Below are 15429 nucleotides of genomic sequence, written 5' to 3' on the forward strand. Positions count from 1 at the left end.
TGACATCACTTGGGCGACGGGGCGCTCTACTATGACTCACGCCTCTCTATGGTGAATCAGAAGGCCAGCTAGATGGGCGTTTCCGGAATTGAGTGGAGGAGCATCTAAAAGGGAACCAAGGGCTGCTCCAAGGACGGAAGGACCCGCACGTCGGGGGCCTCTCTAGCCCTATCCACGCCCTGTTCTTTATAGTCTTCCGGAAGAAAAGGCTCTCGGAGCGAGAGAGATGTCGCGCGGAGCTAGTAAGTGGCGTCGCGCGGTGACGCTCTGGCCCGACGCCGACGGCCTCTCTGTGGCTCCCGGAGGACCCAGAGAGCCGAGTGTTAGAGGTGAGGAGGCGGAGCTGTCTGGCTAGTCTGGACCTCGGGAAACCTCTGACCTCAAGCTTTGGGCGTTTCCTCAAGAGGCTCTCCTCTGTCCTATTGCTGGCTGCACCTCTCAGGTGAGGCTGCAGCTCGGGAAGTCTTACTTGAGATGTAACCCAAGATCATCTTGCTGCAGCTTCGTTTGTGGCATCCCGTATTTCCAGTTTTTAGGTTCACCTTCTCCCTCTGCCCTTAGATGGCCCTTCCCTGAACCCTACTTGCCCCTGCCATCGGGAGGCTGCTTTTCCCAGTGGGAAAGATTCAGGTGGTCCAGCGTGTTTCAGTTTGAGGGATGTGCACGGTTCTGGAGCGTAGAGGAGGCAAGCTGAGGCCCCCCGGGCTTTGGGGATGGGGTGTAGAGAGGGGATGGGTAAAAAAAGACTCCTGAAAGAGAGGGGAGGGGAGCCTTAGAGGGAGACAGAGATTCCAAGAGGAGGAGGAATGGAGACCGAGAAGGGGAGTGGACAGAAAGCTGAGGTGATGAATTGGTGACCCGGGAGAGTGAGAAGACCTAGAAAGAGGGAAGGTGGAGATCCAGAGAGGAGCAGAGACATAGAAAGATGGTGACATCGTTTGTAAACTAATTCAGTTCGTGGCTTTGCTGTTAATCCTTACTAATGGCGTGACCTTGGGCAAGTCGTGTAACTTCTCAGTGCCTTGCTTTTTTTTATCTGGAAAAGGAGGATGATAGTAGGCCTGGCACATAGAGTGTTTTGGAGCATTTCGTTTAAAAATTAGTTTAAAAGCTCAGGACAATGTTTGGTTCATAATAAGTGCTTGCTAAAAATTAGTATCTATTCTTGTTATTGACTTTACTGGATGGGACCAGATGGGCTGGTTGGGGAAGTAATGAAACTTCTTCCTTGTGGAAGCCCTGCCTCCAGGGCCTGTAGTATTCCTATAATAGCTTGGCTTCCTTTACTTTGCCCTTCAGGCTCCTACTTACTTCTTCACAGAGCCACAGACCAAACCTGCACCGTAAGCCCTGACTCCTTGCCCATACCACCCACCCATGGCCTCCGAACCAGGCCCAGCGTCTTGCTGACATGGTAACACAGTGGAGGACCAGCAGATGAATGGAAACCTTGAAGCAGAGGAGCGGCAGGACCAGGTAAGGGTCTATGTGAAAGTCAAGATAACCAAAGCACGGGACACTTTTCTTCTCCTTGTCCCTGTGTCCCTGTGTCTTTGAGTCTCAGCCTCTTTGATCACTGTATCTTTCTTTTTCCTGGAGCCCTAAGCACACACACTGTGTTTCTCGGTCTCTCCATCTTACTGGGTGTCTGTCCCTCTCTCAGGGTCATTCTTTGGCACATATTATCTGGTGCTGTTGCTGTTTTCAGTTGAACACTAGGTACATTGTTTTGCAGTGAATGAACTTCATCCTCCATTTATCTCTCTGTAGCAAGCTCAGTCCCTGTCTCCTTCAGCATGTGTCTTTCTATCTACAGTTCTGTTTCTAGATCACCTGATATTATTCTTGCCTTATTTCTTTCAGTTTCCTCATGTCTTTGCCTCTCTATGTCTCTTTGTCAACATGTTTGCTTTCTGCCTCTTGGTCTCAGTTCCTCTCAGCCTCCAACATTCTCTCCATCCCTCACCTTTGACCGAGATACATATCTCTCTCAGATACTGTCTCTCCCATTCTCTTTCCTGTCTTGCCGTTTCACTGGGCAAATATTTATGCCATGATGTCCCCAGTTTTTGCCCAAGGTAAACAGTTTGTGAATTAATGAGCCTCTCCTTCCTGGATTTCATTCCAAAAGTGTCTGTCCCCATCTCTCTATGCGTCCATCATTTTCTGGGTTTTCTTATGTCCTTACCTTGCACATTCTTAATTCTGTTGTCTTTGTTTGTTTATATCTCTTTTCTGCTCTATGTCTAAGTGTGTTTCTGCCTCTGCTGCTTTTTTACTGTTTTTGCATATCTCTGCTCTTTGTTAGATGTGTTAAGATCATTCTCTATCTGCAGTTAAAGACCTCCTCCCCCACGCCCCCTTCTCTTTCATAAACTCAAAGAATGGGACAGGCCCACGTGCCCTCAATAAAGATGGCGACAGTGGCGCTGGCCATAGGACCGTGTAGCCGCCTCTGCTGCGCCTGTGCCCTCACCTATAATGGCGGCTGATCTCGCGAAAGGCGATACCCCGCCCAGTTCTCCAGCGCTTCCGCGGCAAGCCCTTGCGCAAAGCTCACAAGTCGACTGGTCACGCCCCTGCACGCTCTCATTGGTGCAATTCAGGCCGGCCGCGCGGCCATTGGCTGAGCGGATGCACACCCTCCCCCCCCCCGCCCACCCCTGGGTCTGGGGCGGACAGTTGACGATGACTAGAGGGGCTGTGTGAAGGACCACCCGGCATGTGAGGAGGGCCCGGGGCCGGGACATGGGCCCAAGTCAGGAGGACTCAGGGACCAAGAGGAACCTATACGCAGGCCCGAGACAGGGGTACTAGTGGTGTGGGGTGGAGATGGAGAACCAGAACCAGGACTGAGAGATCCAGGAATGAAAACTCAGGTCTGGAGCCGGGTTCTGGAAATGGGGTGGGGACGAAGGCCCGGAACCCAGGGAACCGGAGACAGAGACTTAGGCTTATTGATTGGGGGGAACCTATGGATGAAGACCAGGCCAGCAGCCTGGGGACCTAGGGACAGAATCGCAGGCCAAGGACTGGGGGAGATCTAGGGCTCCGTGCAAACTGATTTAAGGTAAGGGGAGGGGGCGCGGTCAATGCAAGTTTATGCGTGAACCTTGAAGAACCCCCCTGGGTCGGAGACAGAGGTCACTCCTAAGAGTGAGTCCACAGATGGGGGTGTGTCTGGGGCAGGTCTGGGCCTGGGGTAGGTGAGGGGCAGAACTGATAGGTGACTGGGTGGGCGGGGCAGTGGGGAACAAAGGTGAGCAGGAAGGAGGAGGCAGGAACTGGGCAGAGGGCAGGGGGAGGGATCTCAGGCCCAGCTCCCAGTCTCTCCCTGGAGAGCAGGCGGCCAGACGCCCAGGTCAGTGCTTGAGGTTCACCTCTTGGCCTCTGTCCCTTGCAGGTTCCCACATGTGGCTCTCCCTCTCCAACCCCTTAGTTCCCCCATGTCACACCCTTTCTCAGTCTTTCCAGGTACTGCACCCCCTATCTCCTGCCTCTTGTGTGTCTTTCTCTTCACTGTTGTCTTTCTGATCCTCGGTGCACCTCTGGGCCCCTACACTCTTCCTTGCTCTCTAAATATCTTTCATTGTATTAGGTTTCATCTCACTGAAGCTGTTTGTCTCCTCTCAGTGTTTCTCTGGCTCTCAGCCCTTGTCTTCTGTGTCTGAGTGTGTGCATGTGTGTCTGCTCAGTCGCTCAGTCGTGTCTGACTCTCTGTGACCCCATGGACTGTAGCCCGCCAGGCTCCTCTGTCTGTGGAATTCTCCAGGCAAGAATACTGGAGTGGGTTGCCATTTCCTACTCCAGGGGATCTTCCTGACCCAGGAATTGAACCCACACCCCTTGTGTCTCCTGCACTGACAGGCGGACCCTTTACCGCTGAGCCACCAGGGAAGCTCCATTGGCATGTAGTATTGAATGATTATTGGGGGAATAAAGGAATGAATCTTTGCGTGCCTGGGTACGGACCATGCCAGATGCTGGCCCTCTTGTCCACCTGGCCTCTGCCCCGTGTCCTCAAGAGTCTTCCCACACTCTGTCTGGGCCTGTCTCCCTCTGGTGCTTCCGTCTTACCTGTTGGCACCCCTCGCCTCACTATCTCCTCCTGTCCACAGGCCCTGCCCGTGCTCCCCTCTGCCCACCACAGGGCTCCTGGACTCTGACTCCTGCCCTCCTTCCTCTCCCACAGAGGCCAGAGCAGGAGCTGACCTGGAGCTGGGGCTACCGGCCTAGAAGCGCCCTGGACAGGGTCAAGGCCATGGCCCCCCCACCGCCACTGGCCCCCAGCACCCCACTCCTGCATGGCGAGTTTGGCTCCTACCCAGACCGCGGCCCACGCTTCGCCCTCACTCTCACACCACAAGCCCTGCACATACAGCGGTTGCGCCCAAAGCCCGAGGCCCGGCCCCGGGGTGGCCTGGTCCTGCTGACCGAGGTCTCAGGCTGCTGCACCCTGCGGAGCCGAAGCCCCCTGGACTCAGCAGCCTACTTCTGCGTCTACACCTACCCCAGGGGCCGGCGCGGGGCCCGGCGCAGAGCTGCACGCACCTTCCGGGCCGACGGGGCAGCCACCTACGAGGAGAACCGCGCTGAGGCCCAGCGCTGGGCCACTGCCCTCACGTGTCTGCTCCGTGGACTGCCACTGCCTGGGGACGGGGGTGAGGCACTGGGCAGCCTCTCTGTCCTAAGGCCACCTCGGTGTCTCTGCGGCTCTCCCTCTGTGGGCATCTCTGTGTCTCCTTTTCTGTGTGTCTGTCTGTGTGATGTGTCCCTCTGGCTTCGTCCTGAAAGAGTGATATACAGACAGGGATGGGCTACAGAAGGAACAAAATCACAGGCAGAGAAGTCATGTTTGCTGCTCTTGCAAGATTTCAGTCTGTTCCCTTCCCCTTCCCCCCCGGGTCCTGACCACAGATGAATCAGAGGCTCCTGGGCTGGTGAGAGCAGCCAACTGAGACGTGTTCCTGGGCCTGGAGATGGCATCTCATCCAGCTCTGGTTGGGGGGGCGGGGTTGGGATCAAAGAAGGCTCTCGGGCAGAGACCGCCACCCAGGGTACTCAGATGGCACAAGGAGGTAAAGGTTCCGTGGTCCCCAGGTGGTGGGTTTCCTTGGTCCTGACCGCTTCCCACAGTGGAGTAACCTGACCCGGGGCCCAGGTGTTTGGGGGTGTGGAAGGTGGAAACAGCTCTCCTCCTTCCTCCCTCCCTCGAGTCCAAAGGGCACTGGGATTAGACTCCCCTGCGCTGCCTTTGTCTCCTCACCTGGGGGTGGTGGGTGCACGGGGCTGTACACCTGGGCCTGAACGGGTGAGGCCTGGGAGGAAAAAGCTGGACTTGCAGGTTTTGATGCCAGCCTTCCACCAGAGCTCCACTGGGGCTATTTGCAGTTACTGTTTCTGAGGTGAGGGGCCTGGGTCCCTGACCTCTGTAGACTCCTTCCCCTCTCTCTGCAGAAATCACCCCGGACCTCCTGCCTAGGCCGCCCCGATTGCTCCTATTGGTCAATCCCTTTGGGGGGCGGGGCCTGGCCTGGCAGTGGTGTAAGAACCATGTGCTGCCCATGATCTCCGAAGCGGGGCTGTCCTTCAACCTGATCCAGACAGGTAAGGGCAGTGTCAGGAGGGAGGTGGGAGCTGGGGGCTAGGGGGTTGGGGGAGTCCGGGGGTTGGGGGTTGGGGTGGGGTTGAGGGGGTGTGGGGTGGGTTCAGGGGTTGTGGAAGAGCCGGCCTCACTTCTGGTTCCCCACGTTAGAACGACAGAACCATGCCCGTGAGCTGGTCCAGGGGCTGAACCTGAGCGAATGGGACGGCATCGTCACAGTCTCGGGAGATGGGCTGCTGTATGAGGTAGGGCAGGACCACCCTTCCTCAAACCTGAGCCCTGGGGTCTGCGGGGGCCAGGACCAACACCCGGGTGTCCGGTCTCCCACCCTCCAGGTGCTGAATGGACTCCTACAACGCCCCGACTGGGAAGAGGCTGTGAAGACCCCCGTGGGCATTCTCCCCTGTGGCTCGGGCAATGCGTTAGCAGGAGCCGTGAACCGGCACGGGGGGTAGGTGGGAGGAGCCCTGCTGGGATAAGGGGCCTAGTCCATCTGCTTTGCAGCCCTCCCCTGCCACCCCACCCCTCGACATTTTTGCCTGCCTTGTTCCAAGCAGTCTCCCTAGTGCATAGAACTGTGCCTGGCACACAAAAGGCACGCAGTGAAGGTTTATGCAGTGAAAGAACTGACAGGGAACCTGGCCCAGTAAGAGGAGCCCGCCTGGAGGTGGCCAGATGGCTATGTGTGGGCCCAGGCCTGGTTCCCCGCCGCCCCCACCTTGTTTGCTTCCCTGCCAGTCCGTGTCCCGTGCACGCCCCTCCCCCGCTGGTCTGGGCACGGAGTGTCTCACCAGCCCTGTTTACTCTTTCCTGCTGTGTCTGTCCATGTCTGATTGTGAAGATTTGAGCCTGCCCTGGGCATTGACCTGCTACTCAACTGCTCCTTACTGCTCTGCCGGGGTGGCAGCCACCCGCTGGACCTGCTCTCCGTGACTCTGGCCTCCGGCTCCCGCTGTTTCTCTTTCCTGTCTGTGGCCTGGGGCTTCGTGTCAGATGTGGACATCCAGAGCGAGCGCTTCAGGGCCCTGGGCAGTGCTCGCTTCACGCTGGGCACAGTCCTGGGCCTTGCCACGCTGCACACCTACCGCGGCCGCTTCTCCTACCTCCCTGCCACTGTGGAACCCACCTCGCCTGCCCCTGCCCATGGCCTGCCAAGGGCCAAGTCAGAGTTGACCCTGGCCCCGGCCCCAGCCCCACCCGTGGCCCACTCACCCCTGCATCGCTCAGTGTCAGACCTGCCCCTGCCCCTGCCTCAGCCTGCCCTGACCTCCCCTGGCTCACCTGAACCCCTGCCCATCCTGTCTCTCAACGGTGGGGGCCCAGAGCTGGCTGGGGACTGGGGTGGGGCTGGGGATGCCCCACTCTCCCCGGACCCACTGCTGCCCTCACCCCCGGGGACCCCCAAGGCAGCTCAGCTCTCACCCATCAGCGAGGGGGCCTCAGAAATGGCAGCATCCTCTGGGCTCCCACCTCCCACCCCTGGTGCCCCAGTATCCATCTCTGCTGGGGGACCACCTGATCACCTGCTCCCTCCTCTAGGCACTCCGCTACCCCCAGGCTGGGTGACGATGGAGGGAGACTTTGTGCTTATTTTGGCCATCTTACCCAGCCACCTGGGGGCTGACCTCGTGGCGGCCCCCCACGCGCGCTTTGACGACGGCCTGGTGCACCTGTGCTGGGTTCGCAGCGGCATCTCGCGGGCGGCGCTACTGCGCATGTTTCTGGCCATGGAGCGTGGTACCCACTTCAGCCTGGGCTGTCCGTACCTGGGCTACGCCGCAGCTCATGCCTTCCGCCTAGAGCCGCTCACACCCCGCGGCGTGCTCACGGTGGACGGGGAGCAGGTGGAGTACGGGCCATTGCAGGCGCAGGTGCATCCTGGCCTCGGTACATTGCTCACGGGTCCTCCAGGCTGCCCTGGGCGGGAAGCCTAAAGCCGACCAAGTTTGGGGCCCGCCAGGGGCGGGGCTTACATTCCCAAAGGGGCGGAGCCCGAGCTAGGGGGCATGGCGAGGCTGCTGGAGTTGGCCCGGAAGCCGCACACCAGTCCCTGCCCCAACTCAGGATTGCGCCCTACCCTAGGGGACCAGAGGTGATGCTGGAGGGTGTCCCGAACTCCAGGGGCTTGGGGTCGGCAGGGTCACGGAGAAATGGGCTCGCCCCAAGGGTAGTGCCTGATCAATGAGGGCGGGGTACACTCCAGGTCCTCGTGCCCGGCTTGTAGAAAGCCGGGTCGGCTGAGGGCGGAGCCTGTCTTAACGCGTCGTCCAATGACTCGACCTGGAATGTACGGGCCGGGGAGGCCTTAGCTAATTGGCCCCGTCTACTCCGGTGCCTCCACCAAGTTGGCCAATCAGCCCGGGAGGGGCAGGTTCCCCGGGCCGGCGCTCCGATTTGCACTAATGTTCCTCTACCCCCGGGTGGGGAAGTTCGTGTCCTGTCTTCTGTGCGTTCCCCCAGCCCCAATCTTCAAAGCAATTGAAAAGGTCTATGCAATAAAGGCAGTGGCTTCGTTCCTCTCAGGTCCTCGCCCCTTCCTCCATCCGGCAGCCCCTGGGAGGGATCGGATCTCTGGGCACTCCTGCCTTAAGGACTGAAGCCCAGACCTGCCCATGGACTGCAGCCAGCGTGACCCACTGGCCTTTAACTAGGGCGAGGGAGCTGCCTCCTCCCCCACGACAGCTGGCTCTGGGGTTCTCAAGATTTATTCAGGATTGTGTTAACGGAGGCGGTGGGAGGATGGGGGGCACACTGAGGACCTTCCCCGCCCCCGTGAGGGAGCGGGGAGGCTCGCTTTTTCTTAAAAATATAAATGTATTTATCTGCATCATCACGTCCCTGGGGCACCCAGTTGGCCGGCCCATGGGCCACAGGGCAGGGAAGAGGGTATCAGGGCACAAGTCTGAGCGAGGCGGAGGAGAGCTCCGCCTGGAGGGTGGGGGAGGCCTCACAGGGCACCGTGCTGGGCCTGGTATCGGGACAGCACAGCGCGGTAGTGGGACAGCTCCTGGCGCACGGCCACCACCTCCTGCCGCAGCAGGGCGTTCTCCTTCTCCAGGAAGGCCGCCCGCACCGATATCTGGTTCTCCTTGAGCCTCCGGGCGTCGCGGGACCGCTTGGCTGCCTCGTTATTCTTGTACCGTCGGCTCCAGTATTTCTCGTCCTGGGTGGGCAGGAAAGCACTGAGGTCCAGAGGAACCCAACCCCAGCGACAGAAGGGAGGAACAGCTTTGCTTGTGCCTTCTGGGACCAGACTAGAGCTAAAAGAGCCCCCACCACCCCCAGGGGGCTGCTTCTCGCCCAGCAGTGGAGCCGAAAGGATACTAGGTCTCAGTGGATGGATGGGTACCCAAGGGTCTGGCCTTCTAGAGCCCTTGTTGCTAAGCAAAGTGGACCCATAGCAACAGCTAAGGCAGGAGATAGCCTCCTACCTTAAGCAACTGAGCTTTATAGTCTCCACTGTGCAAAGCAGACCCAAGCTCTTCTCACTTGACAAAAGGCCTGCAGTTAGCTCCCCGTTTGCTAAGGATACTGGTTCCCTAGCAACAAGGCCTTCAGGGCCTGAGGGTGTCTCCTAGTGAAAAGCCCTATACATCACCTTTTCAGATCCTGGTTGCTCGGCTTCCTAGTGATGGGGTTTAGTGTCCCATAAAAACCTCTCAGACCTGGGCCCTTCTGACCTGGTTGCCAAGGCAATCTTATCCCTCCTCAGCAAACAAAAGTGAGGTATGTTAAGTTGCTTCAGTCGTGTCCAACTCTGTGCGACCCCATAGACGGCAGCCCACGAGGCTCCCCCGTCCCTGGGATTCTCCAGGCAAGAACACTGGAGTGGGTTGCCATTTCCTTCTCCAATGCGTGAAAGTGAAAAGTGAAAGTGAAGTCGCTCAGTCGTGTCCGACCCTCAGCAACCCCATGGACTGCAGCCTACCAGGCTCCTGTCCATGGGATTTTCCAGGCAAGAGTACTGGAGTGGGGTGCCATTGCCTTCTCCGGAAGTGAGGTGTAAGTGGTCCCAGTGACCACAGCCAGTCTCTGATGCACTGGCTCGATTACTGTCTTGTTTTTGGCCACACAGTGCAGCATGCAGGATCTTAGTTCCCCAACCAGGAACCAAAACTGTGCCCTCTGTGTTGGGAGCTCCGTGTCTTAACCACTGGACTGCCAGGGAAGTCCCTCTGACCCACTGGCTTTGCATAGAGGCCAGAGAGTTGCCTCCTCCCAACAGGCCCTGGATGCAAAAGGGTCTGTCCCGAGACCTTCCCATACCATCATGTTTAGAATTCTCCAGTCTGGAGAAGGAAATGGCAACCCACTCCAGTATTCTTGCCTGGAGGATCCCAGGGACGGGGGAGCCTGGTGGGCTGCCGTCTATAGGGTTGTACAGAGTCGGACACGACTGAAGCAACTTAGCAGCAGCAGTCCTTGAATTTGGCTGTGAGGGAGGACCACTCCTTAGTAACAAGGACCACCCAGAGCTCTGAAAGATGCCCAACCTCATTCCATTAAAGCCTAGTCCCTGCTTGCTAGGACAAATCCAGTTCCTAACAATAGAGCCCTGTGGCAGGAGAAACCACTGGTCTAGATTTGATTTATAGGCCGGTACTCACTGGGCTTCTCCGGTGGTGCTAGTGATAAAAAACGTGTTTGCCAATGCAGGAGACCTAAGAGACGTGGGTTCAACCCCTGAGTCAGGAAGATCCCCTGGAGGAGGGCATGGCAACCCACTCCAGTATTCTTGCCTGGAGAATCCCATGGACAGAGGAGGCTGGCGGGCTACAGCCCATAGGGTCGCAAAGAGTTAGACATGACTGAAATGACTTTGCATGCACACACGCCCTCACTCACTGGTTCAAGTAGTTGTGTCTTACACAAGGACATGGCAAGGTCCTGTGAGACCAGGCCCAGGCACCCCTTGTTAGGGAAGACCCCAGGCCTGGCAAAGACAAAGTGCTAGAGAGATGCAGTTACTGCCCCCAAAACCTCAAATCAGAATGTGGCCCTGGCTGCAAATGAGAACCTGAGGCCTCTCACCAGTGAGCCCAGAAAACAAGGCCTAGAGGGGCTGGCAAAGCCTTCATCCTAGGCAGATGCAATTGCCCTGAAAAAGTGAAAGTCGCTCACTTGTGTCCGACACTTTGTGGCCCCATGGACTGTAGCCCACTAGGCTCCTCTGTCCATGGAATTTGCCAGGCAAGAATGCTGGAGGGGGTAGCCATTCCCTTCTCCAGGGGAATATTCCCAACCCAGGGATCAAACCTGGGTCTCCTGTACTGCAGGTGGGTTCTTTACTGTCTGAATCACCAGGGAAGCCCTATTGCCCTGAAGGATGCCCCAAACCAGAGATTAAAGGACTAACCCCGGCCAAGCTGGCTGCTCAGAAGAAACAAGCTGATACCCCATTCCGAAGGGATGCTATCCTTATCAAGTGTAGTGACTAGTAGACCCTGAGGCCTGCCACAGTGAGGGTTTTGAGTCCAATTGATAGGAGAAACTCCAATCCTGTAAAACCAGTCCCAGCAGGGCTGGCTGAGTCTGAGTCCCATAATGATTTCCTTTTCACAAATCTCGAGCCCAAAACTCCGCCCCCCGTGCAGCTGCCCATGGTCCTTGGCTGTAGGCTGGAAGAACATGAGTGCTAATCCCGGTGAGAAACCCAGGTCTGACTGTGAAGCGAGGGCCATCCTGGGCTGTGGGGCCAGCATGCACAAGCCTGTGTCCCACACCCAGCAACGCTCACCTTCTGCTCCTCTGGCACCTGGATCTTCCTCGCCTTCTTCATGATTGGCTGGGGCTTGAGTTCCTCTTCAGAGAATCGGTGTCTCCGAGGGTCAAAGGTCTCATGGCCGGGAATGCTGGACAGGGCTAAATCTGCTGGGTCAGGCTCAAAGGTCATCAACACCTCCACCGTATCTGGGTCCACAGGGCTGGGTGTGTCCCGAGAGGTCAGGCCTTGGGGAAACAGAATGTGCCACCTGAGGGCGTATTTATTTGGGGAAGGGGTTCCCCAGATACCAAGGAAGGTCCTTATGGGATCAAACATAAAGCCCACCAGGGATTAACCTCCCTAATATAAAATATGAAGATTCCCTAAGCCACAAAGATGCTTAGCAATCATGAAACCAACTCCCACTTGTCACACAGGAAAACCAAGGCCCAATCCTATGTGACTTGCCCTAAGTAGCACAAGAACCTGGATCACTGCTTCTAAAAGCCTCAGGACTTCAGAGTTAGCTTCTTTCCTATAGTCCTATCCTTCTTAACTGAATCCCCGACCAAAGCCTAGATCCCAGGGAAAAGTGTTCTGATGACACTTCAAGTTAGATTCTTAAGAGTTATTAAGTCCGAAGAGTGAGAAAGCATAATGAGGTTGGTTCAAGCGTAAAGGCTGCCTGTATCTTTAAGAGAGAGCCAGCCGGGGCCAACTGAGGACACAGGTTCAGGGCCGAGTCACGTGCTGGCGCCTGCTTCCCGCCCCAACCCCCAGCCCCGCCGCCACGGGCGCCCTCACGTTTCTCCAGTCCCGCCCTCTCTCTCGTGATCGCGCGTGCGCGAAGCACGGAGCAGGGAGGAGGACTCACGTGGCGCGGGAATGTGCGGCTGGGAAGGGGAGGGCCTTAGTCCTGCCGGGAGGTCAGGGCCAGCATCAGGTGTGTCCGGGAATTCCCGACCCGCTGTCCGCCCGTGGCAACCCCAGGGTGCCCACCTTTCCTCTTGCTCCCTCTGCTCTCTAGGGAACACTCGAGGACGGCCCCCCTCTACATTCTCAGGTCCCAGACATTCTCGCCACTAGGATAAGCAAGATTCTGGGACCCCAGGGCACCTCTTGCAGGAATATAGAAAGCTCAGTCCTTGCCCCAGTCAATGAAAGACCTAGGATGGCGATCCCTTCTGAAGGACTCCCGGAATCCGGGGCGCCCCCCTCTCTCCACTATGGGGACCGAGGAAGCAGGACCGCCAGTCCCTTTTGTCCTGGAGAAACACGTCTGTGCGTCTGTGGCCGGCCCTTGTCTTTCTTGCTCGCAGAGGGCCTAGGAGTTCCGGCCTAGCCCAGTCGCACCGATTCCGGGCCCAGATTCTAGGGCGCAGTCCAGAATAAACTCCGGTAAATAACTCCGGTGTTCTGGGATCTCAGTCCCGACTCCTCGAGTATCCAGACCCTTTGTCCTCACGTCCCACATAAAAGTTCACACGACCTCACCACTGGGCAGGCTTCCTGGAACTTGGGGTCCCAAGTCCCTCATCTCCTATAGGTCCGGGAGACCCAGTTTCCTGATCTATTAGGGAACACAAAATCTGGACACCTCCCTCGACGTCTCCGGATTAGAGGTCACGGACTTCGGGGATGCAGCCTCAGTCCCACCGTCCCAAACCCTTGTGGCACAGCCCCGCCCTCTGGAGCCCAAGCCCCGCCCAACCGGGGCCCAGCCTCGCCCCCGCAGTCGCACCTGCGCGGTGGCCGCCGGCGGCCCCGAGGGCAGCCCGGGCGGGGGCGTGCCCGGGCGAAGAGCGAGGGGAGGCCGAGCCGCAGGAGCCGGGCCTCGGGGAAGGTGCGGGAGTGCGCACCGGTGAGGGCGCTGGCGACGGGCCGCCCGGGGGCGGCGGGCTGGGAGGAAGCCCGTGTTCCAGCAGGAAAGCGTCCAGGTCCACGTACTCCACGTCGCCGAACGGCAATGTCCGCTCCCACAGTAGCGGCGCCAACAAACCCGGGCCGGGCGCAGCCCCCGGGCGTCCCCTCGGGGACCCGCCGCCCACCACCGCCCCAGCTGAAGCATCCGCCGGGCCCGCCGTCTCCAGGCCCGGCCCGGGGACTGTTGCTGCTGGCGGGGACGCCTTGCGCTCCTTTTCCTTCAGGAGACCTGCAGGCCAGGGAAAGAGAGAGCAGGGTGGGGAGGAAGAGGAAGATCGAGATGAAGAATCAACTCCGAGTGGAGAGAAACGCGAGGAACAAGGGGGTAGATCCCCGCACCGCAGAGATCCAGAGAGCGGGGACACAGAAAGGAGGTGGGACAACGAGAGCAAGGACCCAGAGGGAGGAGGAGATAGAGGCTCAGAGAGGGAGAGAGACCCAGAAAGCAAGAACAGAGACGGGAACGGTGGACCAGGAGAGCGGGGGAGACTCAGAAAGAGCAGAGGACAGGGATGCAAAGAGGGACGGGGACAGAGACCCAGGAAGGGGAGCGGAAGTTCAGAGGTAGGTGGAGGGTTGGGCAGGTGAGAGAAAAAAATGACAACTCTGTAATTCCTCTGTAATCTACAACCCCCACACCCAGCGCACCGTACCCCCTTCTCCCCGCCTCCACACTCTTTAAGGGGGCAGGAAGGGGCTCTATTCCTGGGGCACATTCCTCATCCCTAGACGCCATGTGACCCCAGGAGGCCCCGCCCAAGCCCGTGTAACAACCGTGTGAGTCTTCGACACACCCCCTCCCTTCTCCCTGGACCCCAGGGGTCCAGGCGCTCGGAACCAAAAGGAAGACGGAGCTGGGCCTAGAGTCTTGAGTCCTCGGGGTGGACTGGCATGAGGGCCGGTACTTTTGGGTCCTGGGAGATAGGGGTCTAAACACCTAAGTATCGGGGTATTTAAAGGTTGGACTTTAGGTATTTAAAGAGGATGGACTCTTGGCACTTAAAAGGTAGCTGGGACCCTCCCCGCACTTGAGTCCCTAAGGGAGTACGGTGTCTGAATTGGGTGAGACAGGGGCTAGAACTCACAGCTAGTTGGCTCTTTGGGCTTGCTGGTCCCCTGCAGAAGGCTTCGCAGCCCAAGCAGCGCTCCCCCACCAGGGGGGGCTCCAGTCGGGCCGCCCAGCAGCAGGGGGGCCGGGGTCCTCTCGCTCACAGGCCGCGCCATCGCCGGCACCTGCCCGCAGGCTCACGGATTCATGGAGAGGCGAACAGCTGGCTTGCCAGTCAGCGGCACACTCCGATGGTTCGGGCAAGTGTCTGCCCAGAGGCGGGCGAGCGTAGCTTGCAAGCCTCCAGTATCCAGAATACTGCAAATCCTAGGAGCGACGGGGATTTGCAGTCCTCGGTGCAGAAACGTGCAACTCAAGAGGGTCCCAGAAGAGCACACAGTCTGGGTGAGGGGGTGATCAAATCAGGCGGCCGGCTCTTTGCAACTGAGAGTTCAGGGGGACACAAGGCGCTCCTTCTATATGGTGGGCGAGCCTGGCTCTTGCAAAATCTGCAGCTCTCCCCAAGGAAGGAGCTTTGCAATCTGCACGGAGAGGTGTGCGCGGACCGCCGGGGGAGAGGGCAGAGGGAGGCGGCTGCCTTGAGGCGTGGCCAAAGCAAACTTCTTTCGCGGAAAAAAAAAAAAAAAAGCCAAACCAAAACACCCGACGCCACAGAGCGCACCCCTCCTCTCGGCCCCCACCCGACTCTGGCCTTGCACCCCAGCCCCGTGCCTCCCTCCAGCTGAAAGCGCGGGCCAATCGCGTCCTGACCCCTCGAGACGCACAGCCAATGGGACCCCGGGATCCGCCAAGGTCCAGAAGTGCGAGAGAGGGGCTCAGAGCGTGAAATTACCTTGCTTTTTGGAGGGAGGCGGGACCCTGACCTACATTTACCCAATGGGAGATGGCTCTGGGGGCGGGACCGTGACCCACTTCGGGCCAATGAGGCAGACGGGAGGGGGAAGCACATGGCTCTGCGCGTGCTGCCTGCCTGGGAGGGTGGGTAATTGGGTGGGAGGGGAGAAGCGCTGCTTAAAGGAGCCACACATCCAAGAAACTCTTTCTGGAACCCGGAAGCCAAAAACCCGACTAGTGGGATTTAGGAAGAGGCAGATGGTTTCTTGAAGAAGGCTACTATTCTTTAGTACC

General features: G+C 58.4%; 2 protein-coding genes across 21 annotated transcripts; one reads left to right on the plus strand and one right to left on the minus strand.

Moving 5' to 3' along the window:
* The first annotated feature begins 188 nt into the window (after positions 1-188).
* Positions 189-8127, plus strand: SPHK2 (sphingosine kinase 2). 19 transcript variants are annotated; one of them, XM_086353395.1, is made up of 7 exons: positions 189-442; positions 1300-1476; positions 4193-4661; positions 5458-5607; positions 5756-5850; positions 5941-6056; positions 6447-8127. In XM_086353395.1, the coding sequence occupies exons 2-7, from the start codon at positions 1438-1440 to the stop codon at positions 7537-7539; spliced, it is 1962 nt and encodes a 653-aa protein (XP_086209521.1). In that variant the 5' UTR covers positions 189-442; positions 1300-1437; the 3' UTR covers positions 7540-8127. The 19 variants fall into 19 exon arrangements, with proteins under 19 accessions (XP_086209521.1, XP_086209523.1, XP_086209524.1 ...); XM_086353397.1 differs by having other exon boundaries at positions 1322-1476; XM_086353398.1 differs by having other exon boundaries at positions 189-329.
* Positions 8128-8294: 167 nt separating this feature from the next.
* On the minus strand, positions 8295-14840 carry DBP (D-box binding PAR bZIP transcription factor). Of its 2 annotated transcripts, XM_086353417.1 has the most exons (4): positions 14318-14840; positions 13051-13461; positions 11343-11554; positions 8295-8768 (listed from the first exon to the last, which is right to left on the minus strand). In XM_086353417.1, exons 1-4 carry the CDS (start codon positions 14454-14456, stop codon positions 8553-8555), a joined length of 978 nt encoding a protein of 325 aa, XP_086209543.1. In that variant the 5' UTR covers positions 14457-14840; the 3' UTR covers positions 8295-8552. The 2 variants fall into 2 exon arrangements, with proteins under 2 accessions (XP_086209543.1, XP_086209542.1); XM_086353416.1 differs by having other exon boundaries at positions 13051-14840.
* Between the last annotated feature and the right edge of the window lie 589 nt (positions 14841-15429).

This window comes from Bos grunniens, chromosome 18 (assembly GCF_055505025.1).
Source record: "Bos grunniens cultivar Pamir isolate PY7600 chromosome 18, Bosgru_T2T1.0, whole genome shotgun sequence".
NCBI classification, from domain to species: domain Eukaryota; kingdom Metazoa; phylum Chordata; class Mammalia; order Artiodactyla; family Bovidae; genus Bos; species Bos grunniens.

What these genes read in the sequence shown, in the direction of transcription:
- DBP (XM_086353416.1), bottom strand. Translation starts at nt 13,948, where the DNA reads ATGTGCCCCAGGAATAGAGCCCCTTCCTGCCCCCTTAAAGAGTGTGGA. An exon ending in CGCCGGCGGCCACCGCGCAG is followed by an intron (nt 11,555 to 13,050) that starts GTGCGACTGCGG and finishes TGTTTCCCCAAG; the next exon opens with GCCTGACCTCTCGGGACACA. An exon ending in AGGTGCCAGAGGAGCAGAAG is followed by an intron (nt 8,769 to 11,342) that starts GTGAGCGTTGCT and finishes CTGCCCACCCAG; the next exon opens with GACGAGAAATACTGGAGCCG.
- SPHK2 (XM_086353393.1), top strand. Translation starts at nt 3,412, where the DNA reads ATGTGGCTCTCCCTCTCCAACCCCTTAGTTCCCCCATGTCACACCCTT. An exon ending in CCCTTTCTCAGTCTTTCCAG is followed by an intron (nt 3,475 to 4,192) that starts GTACTGCACCCC and finishes CCTCTCCCACAG; the next exon opens with AGGCCAGAGCAGGAGCTGAC. An exon ending in GCCACTGCCTGGGGACGGGG is followed by an intron (nt 4,662 to 5,457) that starts GTGAGGCACTGG and finishes CTCTCTCTGCAG; the next exon opens with AAATCACCCCGGACCTCCTG.